We start from the raw sequence: 16,400 nt of genomic DNA, 5'->3' as shown, positions 1-16,400 counted from the left end.
GAGAAGTTCTTGTTATTTATAAGGCTTTAATAGGACTCCGATTGTATCATTGGAGTATAGGTCATATGACTTGAGCCTTCCATTGGAGCGTTACATTTGTACATCCTTTGAAAATCACTATATAAATAGTCCTCCTTAACTCCCTTATCTCATTTTCATTCTCTACTACCTTCTTGGTTCAAATAGAGGATAAAGGAAGCAGGAGCTTAAGGACTAGACTCTGGAGAGACATCCAAAGCGTAGGTTCTCTAACACTCTCATTCTCTTGTCCCTCAAAACTCATGTATTGTCTTTTGCACTTATTTTATTGCTTTTTTGGTTGCATATGAGATTTGACACTATTTTCTATCTAGACAAGTTGTGGGTTCTTTTTTATGCTTACTCATCCTTTTCATTCTCAATATTTCTATTTGATGGTGGTAATGAAATTACTTCTAAATTCTGGATATTAATTACTCCCATTAAAGGAAAAATTGGGAATTATAACTTTATTCCTATTGAAGAAAAATAATTATTCATTTCAAAATTCCTATGTATTTTTCGTGTTTTGTTGTTATTTTTTCAATGTAAAATATGGATTTTACGTAGCAGAACCACTTCAAGTGGTCAAAAGCAATGATATACTTCAAGCGGTTAAGTAGCATTTTACTCGCTCATTCCCAGCTGCAAACCATATGCCTTCATGTGGACCCCTCAAGTGTCGTCAATGGCACCTGTGAGGGCCACACGTCATCAATGCGCCACCCATCCGCTGCCCTCTTCTGTGCCTATTTTTGTTACTATTTATTTTCCTGTTGGATCCCTTTTTTCTAAGCTAATTTACTTATTTTTTAATACATTTTTCCATTTGTTTTCCTTATATTTTATTTTTTGCAGGAAGGAAAAATCTCAGAGTTATTACTTTTTAAAAATCTACTCTTGCCATGCACCTCGCTAAGGGTTGGAGGCCTATTGAGCTACTTTCCTCTATACCATCGACAGGCTTTATCAGTTGTGGTCGAGTCGGTCCCACATGCCATCTATGTGGCAATCAGGGAATGCACACACACCTATTTAGTATTTTCTGGATTTTCTATATGGATTCGTATAAGTTTGTTTTTATTTTATCCTTTATGCATCTATTGTATCTGAAAAATTAACTAGGTGTATTAGGCAAAGTTTTGGATTAGGTTTCGGTTGCCGTTTCGATTGAAACCTTGGAATGGAATATTTTGATACCGGTACGTTTGGTGTAACGTTTTGGAATAATTATTCATTTAAAAGAGAAATTTTAGGAAATAATTACTTCCTTTAAAGGAAAAGTTGCCAATCATAAATTTATTCATGTTGAAAAAAAATAATTAATCATTTTGGTCGTGGCGTTTATCTCCAACCAATTTTTTTTTCTTGCTTGCTTATTTGTGATAGATCTCACTTCTCAAAACTTCACAAAATTAATATACTCTCTATATAAAGCATACAATGAGAGAGAGAGAGAGAGAGAGAGAGATTTTGAGTTTAGAATATCGGGTCATCAGCTCATCAGAAAGGGAAAAGACTAAATGCTGAACAAAACAAAATTTTGAAATAACTAGTTTGTCCTCGCTTTTCAAAAAATTTGAGGTGCTAAGAAAAAAAAGATGTGTGTGTATATCGTTTGAAGAAGATCACAATATATATGGTCCTCCCCAACTCTATCTCTCATATTTTCATTTTTTCTATTGTCTTCTTGTTTTTTTTTTTTCCTATTGTCTTTTTGGTTCAGATAGACATGCAAAATGTAGTTACTCTAAGACTCCTATTCTCTTTTCCCTCAAAACTCTTTTACATATATTGTCTTTACGGCCTATTTTGTAGCTTCTTTTGTTGCATTTGAGATTTGACATGTATGTTTTTAGCTAGACAAGTGGGGTTCTCTCTTACGCTTACTCTTCCTTCTTGATTCTCAATCTTTCTATTTGATGATAGTAGTGAATTTACTTTATAAATTATAGGTATTTATTACTCCCATTAAAGGAAAAATTGCCAATCATAAATTTATTTCGATGAAGAAAAATAATTGATCATTTTGATTATGGGGTTTATCTTGAACCAATTCTTTTTCATTGATTTTCTTACGACAGATCTCATTTATTGAAACTTCATAAAAGTACTTTACTCTCCATATAAAACATAAAGGGAGAGAGAGAAAGAGAGAGATCTGACTTGATTTTAGGCTATCAGATCATCAGCTTATCATCAAGAAGAGGGAAAATAATGCATACCAGACAAAATAAAATTTTAAAATTATCAGTGTGTCCTCACTTTTCCAAAAAGTTGAAATACTAAGAAAACAAAGAAGATGTGTCTATACATCGTCTGAAGAATATCACTATATATATAGTCCTCTCTAATTCTCTCACCTCATTTTCATTTTCTTTACTGCCATTTGGGTTCATATAGACATCCAAAGCATATGTTTTCTAACACTTATATTATCTTCTCCTCAAAACTCATTTACATATATTGTCTTTAGCACCTGTTTTGTTGCTTCTTTGGTTGTATATGAGATTTGACACCTACGTTTTCTAGCTAAAGAAGTTTTGGGTTATTTCTTATGCATAATCTTCCTTCTTGACTCTCAATCCTTCTATTTGATGGTGGTAATGAAATTACATTCTAAATTATGCGCATTAATTACTCCTATTAAAAGGAAAGATTGCCAGCCATAAATATACTCCTATTGAAAAATAATAATTAATCATTTTGTTTGTAGGGTTTGTCTCCAACCAATTTTTTTCGCTTACTTTTCTATGATAGTTCTCACTTCCCAAAACTTCACAAAAGTAATATATTCTCCATAAAAAGCAGAGAGAGAGAGAGAGTATTGGGTCATTAACTCATCGAGAATGGAGAAAAGAATGCACGCCGAACAAAACAAAATCTGAAAATTACCACTTTTTCCTCACTTTTCAAAAAAATTGAAATACTAAGAAAACAAGGAAGATGTGTTTCTACGTCATTTGAAGAAGATAACTATATATATAGTCCACCCTAACTCTCTCACTCCCATTTTCATTTTTTCTACTGCATTCTTGAAGAAGATTAAAATTTCATGTTATAAAATTAATATAATATGAAATGTTAATCTTGTTATTGATGCTTCCTTGATATAAATTTACTCTTGAATATGAATATTAATATTAAGTTATTAACATATTATTACTTATCCTTACATATAGTATGATATAAGTATAACATATATATATTTTTTGGTAAGTACATTTTTACGAGTTTGCATTATTTGTATATTTCGTTTTAGATTTTGTTTATGTTGACTAATTTTTTTTAGCCTTTATTTAGTTATAAGTTATACCAATGTTTTAGGCTTTTAGCCTTAAAGAATGTTGTAATGTGCATTTTTTAATGAGAAATGCTACTCGGCCACTGGAGTATACCACTGCATTTGACCGCTTGACATGTTTCTGCCATGTGGTAGCCATCTTTTACATTAAAAAAAAAAAAAAAAACAACAAAACACGAAAATGTAGAGGAATTTAAAAAAATACTATGTCTACTATATATATAAACGCGAAGGGGTGAGAAACAGTAATTTCATCTAACATTTTTTTTTCCGATTTTACCCCTGCTTTTATATTTATTTTCCATTTCTGTCCTTATCTCTATTTTCTTGTTCGTAATTTTACAATTTTATCCTCTTTTTGCCGACAACTTTTTTGTCTTTATCCATTCTTTGTTTTCATTTATTGTTATTTTTACGTTTTTATCCCTCCGTTTGTTTACAATTTTTTACTCTTCTTCTTTTGTTTGCCGACTTACTTTCATCTAATATTTTAGTTTCCGATTTTGCCATTCTTTGTATTCTTAAATTACAACTTCTATTTCTCATTTTACTTCACCGCCTAAATATTATCGTCCTTTTACCTTTATGATCTTATCCCTTCTATAGACTGAAACTGTCTCAAATATTATTTGTGCTCTCTCTATTCTCTCTTTCTTAAAAGAAAAAATCTCCGTGTGTTCTTCTTCTCTTGAATCTCGGCAGTGCCAGGTATGCTTGCTACTATTTCTTCTCTCAGTGCTAAAGAGTGAATTTCTTACGCTATAATCACATCGTATGCATATACATGTCTACTATATATATAAACGCGAAGGGGTGAGAAACAGTAATTTCGTCTAACATTTTTTTTTCGATTTTACCCCTACTTTTATATTTATTTTCCATTTCTGTCCTTATCTCTGTTTTCTTGTTCGTAATTTTACAATTTTACCCTCTTTTTGCCGACAAGTTTTTTGTCTTTATCCCTTCTTTGTTTTCATTTATTGTTATTTTTACGTTTTTATCCCTCCGTTTGTTTACAATTTTTTACTCTTCTTCTTTTGTTTGCCGACTTACTTTCGTCTAATATTTTAGTTTCCGATTTTTCCATTCTTTGTATTCTTAAATTACAACTTCTATTTCTCATTTTACTTCACCGCCTAAATATTATCGTCCTTTTATCTTTATGATCTTATCCCTTCTATAGACTGAAACTGTCTCAAATATTATTTGTGCTCTCTCTATTCTCTCTTTCTTAAAAAACAAATCTCTGTGTGTTCTTCTTCTCCTGAATCTCGGCAGTGCCAGGTATGCTTGCTACTCTTTCTTCTCTCAGTGCTAAAGAGTGAATTTCTTACGCTATAATCACATCGTATGCATATGCATGTCTACTATATATATAAACGCGAAGGGGTGAGAAACAGTAATTTCGTCTAACATTTTTTTTTCGATTTTACCCCTGCTTTTATATTTATTTTCCATTTCTGGCCTTATCTCTATTTTCTTGTTCGTAATTTTATAATTTTACCCTCTTTTTGCCGACAACTTTTTTGTCTTTATCCCTTCTTTGTTTTCATTTATTGTTATTTTTACGTTTTTATCCCTCCGTTTGTTTACAATTTTTTACTCTTCTTCTTTTGTTTGCCGACTTACTTTCGTCTAATATTTTAGTTTCCGATTTTGCCATTCTTTGTATTCTTAAATTACAACTTCTATTTCTCATTTTACTTCACCGCCTAAATATTATCGTCCTTTTACCTTTATGATCTTATCCCTTCTATAGACTGAAACTGTCTCAAATATTATTTGTACTCTTTCTATTCTCTCTTTCTTAAAAAAAAAATCTCCGTGTGTTCTTCTTCTCCTGAATCTCGGCAGTGCTAGGTATGCTTGCTACTCTTTCTTCTCTCAGTGCTAAAGAGTGAATTTCTTACGCTATAATCACATCGTATGCATATGCATGATAGCAAAAAAACCCAAACAAAAAAAACCATATTTGCATATTCGCATCTGTTCAAGTGCATCAATACTTCACAGTAAATAATCCCAACAAAATCAAACAAATGCATACGGATACATCACAACAAAAAAAACCCAATCACAGTGAATAAAATCTTCCAATTTTCATAATTTCAGTAGGAAAATCTTCCGATTTGCTCTCAGTTTAGGAGAAAGGGAGAGAATCACCGAACCGAACTGATGTGCTGACAACACAAAAAAAAAAAAAAAACCCAAACTGAACATCAATAAGTAACGTTTCTTGGAGAAAATCGAAACCCTTTCAAAACCATAATAAAAAGTGAATCAAAAGAGTCTTATCTTCAAAGATTTCCCTTTGGATGGTCATCAATAGATCATGATTGGGCTTGCTGGCCGTGGGAGATCTAGCACAATTTTTTTTTCAAGAATGACGAAAAAAAAAAAAAAATAAGCTTCAATAAAACAATCAAACTTCTCCAAAGCCACATGTACCATATTGACCCACAATCCCCATAACCCAGGAAACCCATCTCAAGGACAAAAATATACATCTCTGATCTAGAACTATACCAGCCAAACAACCACAGAATCAGAAATTCAAAAATGAAATTTGAAACAAATACCCAAAGCAATCAAGAGAGCTTACCATTGAAACCGAAGCTCTTAGACATGGGTACGGCAGAAAAAACCCAGGAGGTCGAATTCGCACCGTTTTCCACTAGAAAACCCTCCAAAGAGAGCAAAAAAGAGAAACCCAAAGAAGACCACGACCAAAATCTCTTCGTACAGAGCTTTAGGGCAGGAGTTCATGAGAGAAACAGAACTACCAAGACATGAAAACCCTATGAGATAGGGCAAAAAAAAAAAAGCAGAGAAAAAAAGAGAGAAGAAAGAGAAGGTGAGGAGCAAAATGATAAGGCTCGGGGTGGGTCAATGTGGTACACTTTTTATTCGTGAGAGGAATGTGGGAGGTTGTATACGTGACAATACACACAAGGGAAACCCACATGCAATGTATTTGTGCTGAGAAGTGGATTCTCCCACCAGATCGAGATCTTTATGTGGGAGGTTGTTATATATTTTATTAAAAATAGTATTGATAATAAATTTCATTAAATGAATTGTTTTTTTTTTCCTTCTAACTTTTTTTCTTATAAATACTGAATTTATTTATTTAATCTGTTATTATTATTAAAATATTTTTTCTAATATATATATATATATATATATATATATTTTTTTACAGATTTGTTGCTTTTGCTCTTATTTTACTGTTCGTCAATCCGGTTGTTATCAATTTCCTCTGTTTGCACTGTTCTTTTATTTGTCCTTTACTTTCAGGTATGTTTTCTTTTATCTCATCTGAAAAAATGTTATTCAATTTTTTTATATTTATATAAATGCACCTGTAGTCAAGATAAATTGTTGATAATATATGTTTGTTGCATGAATATTTCCTTTCCTCATGATATTGATTTTATTTAATAGATTTGTTCTATGTGAAATGTTAGGGAACCCGTTTTGGCCTCCCAGTTGATTTTCCCGATTATACTTTTTATTTTATTTTTTAGTTTTTTTTTTTGACTTAATGATTAAGAAAATATTTTTTAATAATATTGTAAATTTAAAAAAAAAATATTTAAAAGTGTTGAAAAACTAATGTGAAAAAAAAAAGCAAAAAATCTTTAAAAATTTGTTCCACACCATTTTTTTAACACTTTTAAATATTTAAAAAGAAAGAAAAAAATTCACAATATTATTAAACAATATTTTCTTAACCACTAAGTAAAAAAAAAAATAAAAAAAGAAATTGGGAAAAAAAAGAGCCCAAAACGAGCTCCTTAGCATTTTTCTTGTTCTATACTAAGATCTATTATTTCATTTGGTTTACTTAATATGATCCGTATGAAATTATTTCGAATAAGTTATTTTCCTCTTTTGCATTTACTATAAATGCTTATAATACTTGTTATGCATATATGTTGCCATTTACATATCTACTTACATCTTTAATATGTTTTCAAATGTTTTTAGATTACGCTCTGAAATTGACACAAAATTTATAATCTTCCAGAACTTTATGCCGACTGGTAAGATGACATTATTAAATGTAAAAATATATTTAAACATTATTAATACTAATTTTATTCAATTTTATCTAACTTGTTCTATGAATAAACATTGAAGAGCGTGAAAAACATCCAACAAGAAGAAATTGGTACAATGCTCAATCAAAGGAGAAAAAAGAAGAGATTCGTCGAAAAAAAAGAGAGAGATATGCTGAGTTGAAAAAACTTCCAAATAATAAAATGCGAAGGCAAACACAATCTCAGCATGCTCTCTCTTTTTGCTCAAACGACAATGAAGCCATTTATATAAAAGAAATTGGATCGTCTTCAAAAATCAATTCTTCTGAAACTAACATCCATAACGATACCTCTACTTCAATGTTGAGCGATCAGGTTTATTCATAACCATTTCTTATTAAAAAAACATTTTCTCTATTTTTTTCTCATTCTATTTAATAAATATTAAAAAATTTCTTCCGTAGGTTAATTATCTAAACGAAGAAGAATTCAATTTTGAAAGCACATCAAATTTCGATTCGGGTAATGTACAAATCAACACCTTCTTTCATTAATTCCTACATCAATATTTAATACTTTATCCTCAATTAATTTATTATTTCTTTTTCTTATATATATATAGGAAAACGACAACGCAAATCTCCTTATTTTAAACAAATATTACACACTACAATTCTTGAACCAGATTATTTACCATTAGTACCATCATGTAAACATTGTGGAGCAAAAATTTTTTATCATGAACCAAACGGTTTTTGTTGTGCTGATGGAACCATATCATTAGCTTTTAGTCAAATTCCTGATCAACTTTATGAGTTATTTACTTCCAATTCAAAAGAATCTGAAAATTTTCGTACATATGTGCGAACATACAATAATAAATTCGCCTTCACATCATTTGGAGTTAAGTTCGATACAAATTTGTGTAGAAGAAATAAAGGAATTTACACATTTAGAGTTCAAGGACAAATCTATCATTACATTAATGATTTAATTCCAGAAGATGGATGTCCTTCATATTTACAACTATACTTTTATGATACTGAACATGAATTAGAAAATCATGTTAATGATGCAGAAAGATTAGATCCTTCTATTATTAGTCAACTGATGGCTATACTCAGGGTTAATCCATATAGTCGTTTCTTCCGAAATTTGAGCAACATTCCAAATCTCGAAAATCATATAATTTACATAAGATCAGACGTTGGGTTGGATCAACGTGTTTATAATGCCCCATTAGTATCACAAGTTGCAGCTATTTGGACTGAATCTGACAATTATACAGAAGAAACAAGTCGAAACATTATTGTTTTTAGTCATACAGGTGAAAATCATATTGTTCAATATTATTTTGGTTGTTATGATCCACTTCAATATCCATTATTATTTCTTCTTGGTGATTCTGGTTGGCATGAAGGAATTGAAAAATTCAAAAAAGGAACAATATCATTAAACAATCAAACATTAACACTAACTAATCTCCAACAGTTAAATAATGCAGAAGAAGTACTTCGAACTGAAGAAGAAGGTAGTAATACTTTAACTCTTCTAACTTCTTTATCTTAAACTTTCATATGTTTATATTTATAAATTTTTTCCCATAATTTTTGTAGTTTTGAAGAAGAAGAGGAAACAACCAACAATTTCGTGCCGTGAATATTATTGTTTCAAATTACAAATTAGACAACATAACAAATCAATTCTGTTATTATCTGGTTGTTTATTACAACAATTTGTTATTGACATGTACATTAAAATTGAAACATCAAGACTAAATTATTTCCCTTCAAAACAACAAGAAATTAGATCAGATGTATATCAAGGTATTGTCGATAGTATTTCAATTGGAGAAACTAATGCCTCTAAAATTGGAAGACGTATTATTTTACCTTCATCTTTCATTGGAGACCCAAGAGATATGCGCAAGAGATATATGGAAGCAATGGCCTTAGTTCAACGTTTTGGTAAACCTGACATTTTCTTAACTATGACATGTAATCCAAGTTGGAAAGAAATTTTAGATGAATTAAAGCCACATGAAGAAGTTCAAAATCGTCCTGATTTAATCGCGCGAATTTTTAGAGCAAAATTATAAGATTAAAAAACGAGTTATTTAAGCGAGAAATTTTTGGTAAAGTTGCAGCATATGTTTACACAATTGAGCATCAAAAAAGGGGCTTACCACATGTTCATTTCTTAATAATACTACAAAAAGATTGACGAATTTATGCCCCTGAATCTTTCGATGAAATTGTTTTAGCAGAAATACCTAATAAAACAAAAAACTTACATTTATATAAAACTGTTGTTAAACATATGATGCATGGTCCTTGTGGAATATTAAATCAAACTAATATATGTATGAAGAAAAATGGAACTTGCAAAAATCGATATCCCAAAGAATTTACATCTAAAACAATTGTTGGAATCGATTGTTTTCCATTATATAAACGTTCTAATGATGGAGTAATTGTGAAAGTTAGAGTACAAAATTTAGATAACCGTTGGGTTGTACCATATAATCCATACATTCTTTCAAAATTTAATTGTCATATAAATGTTGAAATTTGTTCTACAATCAAAGCTGTTAAATATTTGTATAAATACATTTACAAAGGATATGATCGTATTGCTTTCAATTTAATGAACGATGAAAATAACTAACAAATTGATGAAATCGAACAATTTCAATCAGGTAGATGGATTACTCCACCTGAAGCTATGTGGAGAATATATGGTTTTACACTTAATGAAATGTATCCATCAGTTTATAGTTTACAGCTTCATCTTGAAGATCAACATTTAGTAGCTTTCTGTGCACAAGTAAACTTAAACAATATTTTAAATTCAGATTTTTCAAGAAATCGATGTTAACTGAATTTTTTTTAACAAATCAAATTGATCAAAACGCACGCAATTTATTGTATAGAGAATTTCCTGAGAAATTCGTTTGGAATCAATAACATAAAATTTGGACTCCAAGAAAAACAAGAAATGTTATAGGCCGTATTGTCACTGCAAATCCAATTGAAGGTGAAAGATATTACTTACGAATATTACTGAATCACATTAAAGGACCAAAATCATTTGAAGATTTAAAAACAATTAATGGCATTGTTGTACCAACATTTCGTGAAGCAGCTAATTTACATGGTCTATTGAACAAAGATAGTAGTTTAGAAGAATGTTTAGAAGAAACTTGTTTATACCAAATGCCAAACAGCTTAAGGCGTCTTTTTGCAACAATTTTGGTGTATTGTAATCCTACAAATCCAAAAGAACTTTGGGAACGATTTGAAAAAGAAATGTCTGCAGATTTTCATTTAACAAATACAACAGCAGCAAATATTAAAAAAATGGTATTACAAAACATCTATTTTACACTTGAATCAATGGGAAAAAATATAAATATGTATCATTTTGCTCCCAATGATATATTCTCTGATGATGAAGAATTTACACATCAAGAAATTGATGATGAATTAACTGTTACAATTCCAGAAGAAGATCTCCTTGCATCAAATCATCTAAATTTTGAACAAAAACACGCATATAATTTAATTCTCGAAACTTTACTTCTCGACAAATCTGCTGCATTCTTCATTGATGGTCCTGCTGGCACTGGAAAAACATTTCTATATAAAGCATTTCTTGCTGAAATTAGATCGAAACATATAATAGCACTTGCAACTGCATCATCTAGTGTTGTTGCATCAATTTTACCTGGAGGCCGAACAGCATATTCACGCTTTAAGATTCCATTGAATATAGAGAAAAATAGTACATGTAATGTTAGCAAACAAGGAAATCTTGCTAAATTATTACGTCTTGCAAAATTAATTATATGGGATGAAGCACCTATGTTTGGAAAACATTCTATAGAGGCAGTAGATAAAATGTTGCGAGATATAAATGATACAGACCTTCCTTTCGGTGGAAAAGTTATTGTTTTTGGTAGAGATTTTCATTAAGTATTACCTGTAATTCGTAAAAGCACAAGAGAAGAACAAATTGATGCAAGCTTAGCTTGTTCTTATTTATGGTCATCTTTAATCAAAATTAAATTAACAGAAAATATGAGAGCTAGATTAGATCCTGAATTTTCCTGTTATTTGATTGAAGTTGGTAATGGTAGTGAACTAATTACTGTTAATGAAATAATCAAAATTCCAACAGAAATGCTTATTTCTTACAATAATGATATTGAATCTTTGAGTTCTTTACTAGAAGCTATTTTTGGAGATATATCGAATTATTCAAACAATTTAGTTGAAATGACAAATCGAGCTATATTAACACCAAAAAATCAATCAGTTGACGAAATAAATGCCATAGTCATTGAAAAATTCCTTGGTGACATGGTGCGATATTATAGTTTTGATGAAACAATTGACACATCTGAACAATGTGTTATAGAAGATTTCTTAAATACTTTAACACCAAATGGATTGCCACCACATGAATTATTGCTTAAAAAGAATTGTCCAATCATGTTACTTAGAAATATAAATCCTTCATAAGGTTTATGTAATGGCACACGATTGATTTGTTGCAATTTTAATCGTAATGTCTTTGATACAGAAATTTCAGTTGGTCATCATAAAGGAAAAAGAGTTTTTATACCTAGAATTCGATTCTTGCCAGATACAAATGAGAATAATGGTTTTCCATTTAAACGAACGCAATTCCCCATCAGATTAAGTTTTGCAATGACAATAAATAAATCACAAAGACAAACATTAAATTCTGTTGGAATATATTTGCCTGAACCAGTATTTTCTCATGGACAATTATATGTGGCATTATCAAGAGTTAAAACTGCTAATTCAGTAAACATTCTTATAAGGCCAACTACAATTGATAATTATGAAAAAAATTATACAAAAAATATTGTGTATAAAGATTTTTTAAAATTAACAAACTCATTATGATGCTATATAAATAGTTGAATTTAATATTTTCTTTATTCTACTCAGTTAATTTTCTTAAAATGTTGTTATTATTTATATGTTCTATTGCTTTTTTTGATTATATTATAGAGTTTGTAATACATATAATAATATTTCTCTGTCTTCTAATTTGTAAGTACAGCAAACATGCGAACTGTTTATGCATCAATCAAAGACATCACTCCAGCTACCAAAAACTGGAAAATAAAGATGCTCATCGCAGAAAAATCACCAAAACGAATAGCACAGAACTCACCAACAAAATATCAGAACCTCACACTGATAGATCCTCAGGTATCAATAATTTTGTATTTGTTATATTTTAAATATTTTATTCTATAAATATTTTTTTAACATTGTATTTATTATATTGTATTTACTATTGATTCATAAATATTTAATTATTTAAATTTAAATGATTAGCTCTTTCGTTTATTTTCTTTCAGGGAAATCGATTGCAGGCAGTAATATTTGATAAAGATATTGATCTACGCGATGATACACTGCATGTTTTTCAATCTTATTATATAGGCAATGCATATGTGAAAGCAATAAATCCAAGACACAAGATAGAAGCGCATCAATATCAATGGATAATCAATTCAAGGACAATTATTGAAAATCTTGAAGATGATGAACCATCGCTAAAAGCTCCAGAATACAATATCATCTCTTTCAATGAGCTTGACGCTTATAAGGATACTGATTCTGAAATAGGTAATTATTACATTGATAACTATTATATATATTTATATACTTTTATTTTCTTATGAACTAACAACAAATATTTTGATGAAATAGATATTTTAGCTGTTGCAATCCAAATGATTCCACCAAGAGAAGTCAACACTATCCATGGAAAGACAACAGTTCAATATATACAACTTATTGATGAAAGGTTTAAACACCCCCTCAATTACATTTATAGCATTTTTTATTTAATACGTTATAATATTTTTATTATTACAAATTTAATTTTATTTATAACTTGTATAGCTTGAAGCCTTTGCGTTTAACGATGTGGGCTCGATTTGTTCATGATGAGTGCCAACAAATTTCAAACATTATTGCAGCAAAACCAATAATTCTTAGAACGCAAATTAAAATTGGTTCTTATAATGGTACTTCTCATTGAAAATAATATTCTTCTTGATTATTTATCATATATTTATATATTTGCTAACGCATATTTATAATGTAGGTCTTTCTCTATCATCAAAACCAACAAGTGTTTTCATGATCGATCCTCTTTTAGCACCTGCAGTTTCACTACATACATGGTAAATCATTCATTATAACATAATATCATATACCTTTAGCATTTATTATTGCTTTTTTTTACCACTTATGTCGCTTTAATTATTAATCTAATTTTGTAGGGCAACGCAAAATGATGGATTACTAGAAGAAATCATTGCCAAGAATTTAGATACATCAAAAGGATCAACTTCAACCAGTGTCATGCAGACGATAACAAAAATTTCTGAGATTGCTGAAATTATTGATTCCACAGAACCAATGGCGGTATAACTTTCATTTTTAAAACTAAATTATTTCTTTCTATTTAAATTCATTTTACTACTACATTCATATTATACATTCATTTCTCCATTTTTAATGCAGAAACCAACCTTCACAGTTAAAGGAAAATTTTTATTGCTCGACTTACATCAATCATTCTGCTACATGTCCTGTGCAAATTGTAATAAAGCAACTGGATATGATTATAATGAAAAATTCTTGTGCTACAATTGCAAAGATATGAGCATCGGACAACCACGGTAAGCATTTTATCTCATCATTTTAAATGATCATTTTTGACATGATAAATATAACATAATAATTATCAAAATTATGAAATAATAATATTCTTATTAATTACAGTTGTCGAGTCTATCTGGAAATAGAGGACGATACTGGATGCATATCAGTTGTTGTCTTTGGACTGATGGCAGAAGAAATACTGAATTCTACAGCTGTTGATCTCTTTGAACACACAGGCGAGGTAAAATATTTGTTTATAAATTTATTCAAAAAAACTTATTGCATTATATTTTATATTTTTTTCATTATTATAGAAGCATCTACCGTATTTAGCAAACATTGCAAGTACAGTTTCAGAAAAAGAATGGATTATACACTTGCGCGCAGAAATGAATCAATATGGATGATTATGCCAAAATAAACTCAACGTGCTCTCCGCTGAATGTATAAATCAAGGTACATCATAAACACTTTAAATCTATTTTTGTTAAACTTATCACTATTGTAATTATATGTTTAAATAGGACACTGACTTGTATGTAAAGTTTATGTTACTTTCTTTACTTTTAAGTTTATATAAACTTTTCACTATTATAATTATATACTTAAATAGAACGCTGACTTGTATATAAAGTTTATGTTTATTTTTTTTTATTTCTATCATCTGGGCATATGTGCAGTGCACGTTGCCCTTGCTAGTATCTATAAATATGACATGTAGTGACACACTAATAGAGTTTATATATGCATACATCAATGATTATACTTAAAATGATTCAAGTAACATTTCTGGTATTAGGAATATGATTTTCTCTAATCTTTTAAAATATTAAATATATTCTTATTATAAATATAGAGATAATATCATAAAAAATAATAAATATGAAGTTATTCGAATTTATACAAGTTTATGAGAATCGAGCCAAGCCTTTACACGAGTTGTATTGTTTAATAATCGATCATAATTTTATATTTATGAAAGATTTGTCTAATAAACAAATTGAGTTGAACTCAAGTTTAATAGAACCGACCGAGAGCGGCTTGTTGAATAACCTTGTTTATTAACAGTCCTCCTTTGTGCTATACCACTTACATATATATCATATAATTAGAAATTGAAAATATATAACACGAACCTTTATGGGTTAAAGAATCGTGAGAAAAGAATCTCCTACCAAGGCATAGCTTTCTTAGCAAGTTACATAAAGTCAATGCATGCATGCTTGATATTAACTCTGTTCAGTAGCATTCAATTTACAAGGAAAGCATTGAAACTTATTGTAACACTCCATTCTCGTAGGTTAGGAGTATCATGTGTTTTTCATAAAATAATCCGTGTAAGAGATATCATATTTAATAACATGAAATTATCATTTATTTCATAAAAAGATTTGTCTAATAAAATGTCTTCCAAAAATTTAAATGAATAAACTGAATAAATTTATGTCATAAAAGTAATTTTATTCATGAAAGTCTGAAACTAAATCAATTGTTCCTTCTAATCTAATCTTGGTATATTTGCTCGTGTTCATCATCCTCACATGGGTGATTAAAAGACATGAAATAAACTAAATTGAATCGAAGACTCAGCAAAAAATATATCACAACGTAAACATAATAAACATAATGTTTTCAAAAAAAATTTCATGCTGAGAGTTTAAATTCATGACTATTCATACTAATGTTTATGTTATGCATAACTGATTTATCTGAATTAACTAATTGATCTGACTTAACCGATTGATCTGACTGGCCAACATAGTTAACCCTGTGTGTGAGGTTGTGCATCGGCTCCACGTCTTGCGGCTGCGAGGGGAGCCGCTGATAGTATTTTGGCATACTATGGTGGACCACGCTTGAGTCCGTGGCTTGCATGTCCACCCTGATCTGAATTGCATTGGTACGATGCATCTAAATGACCATCTGATTAACTGATATGAACTTATCTTGCACTTGAACTTAAGAAAACTTAGAGCATTCTCATTGGATTAGCTAAAAGCTAAATCCAATGAGAATTTAGCTATTAGGTCAATAAATTGCTCACATTGAATTAGCTATATTCCAAATATTCCAAATATTTGGAATATAGATAAAGTAATATCCAAACTAATTTCTAAATTTGGAACACACTATTCATTCATCAAATCATTTTTATATTATTTCTTTCTCTCTCCTTTTAATATTAATTATTTCTCTTTCCATTTTAAATGACAATTGAAAAAATATAATTAGAATACAATTACAAATTAATATATAATATTATAAATAGTAAAATATGATAAAATAAAATAAATTCATAATTAAAAAAATTAAAAAATT

At 29.6% G+C, this 16,400-nt stretch overlaps 1 protein-coding gene across 1 annotated transcript; it reads left to right on the top strand.

The window, feature by feature from the left end:
- Positions 1–10,778: 10,778 nt before the first annotated feature.
- Positions 10,779–11,339, top strand: LOC118344227. The gene has a single exon (XM_035684356.1). It carries the CDS (start codon positions 10,779–10,781, stop codon positions 11,337–11,339), a length of 561 nt encoding a protein of 186 aa, XP_035540249.1.
- Positions 11,340–16,400: the final 5,061 nt, after the last annotated feature.

The sequence above is a fragment of the Juglans regia genome, chromosome 13 (genome assembly GCF_001411555.2).
Source record: "Juglans regia cultivar Chandler chromosome 13, Walnut 2.0, whole genome shotgun sequence".
NCBI lineage: Eukaryota > Viridiplantae > Streptophyta > Magnoliopsida > Fagales > Juglandaceae > Juglans > Juglans regia.
This window is presented reverse-complemented; position numbering and strand designations above follow the sequence as displayed.

Coding starts and splice junctions, on each gene's coding strand:
- LOC118344227 (XM_035684356.1), top strand. CDS start 10,779: ATGTATCATTTTGCTCCCAATGATATATTCTCTGATGATGAAGAATTT.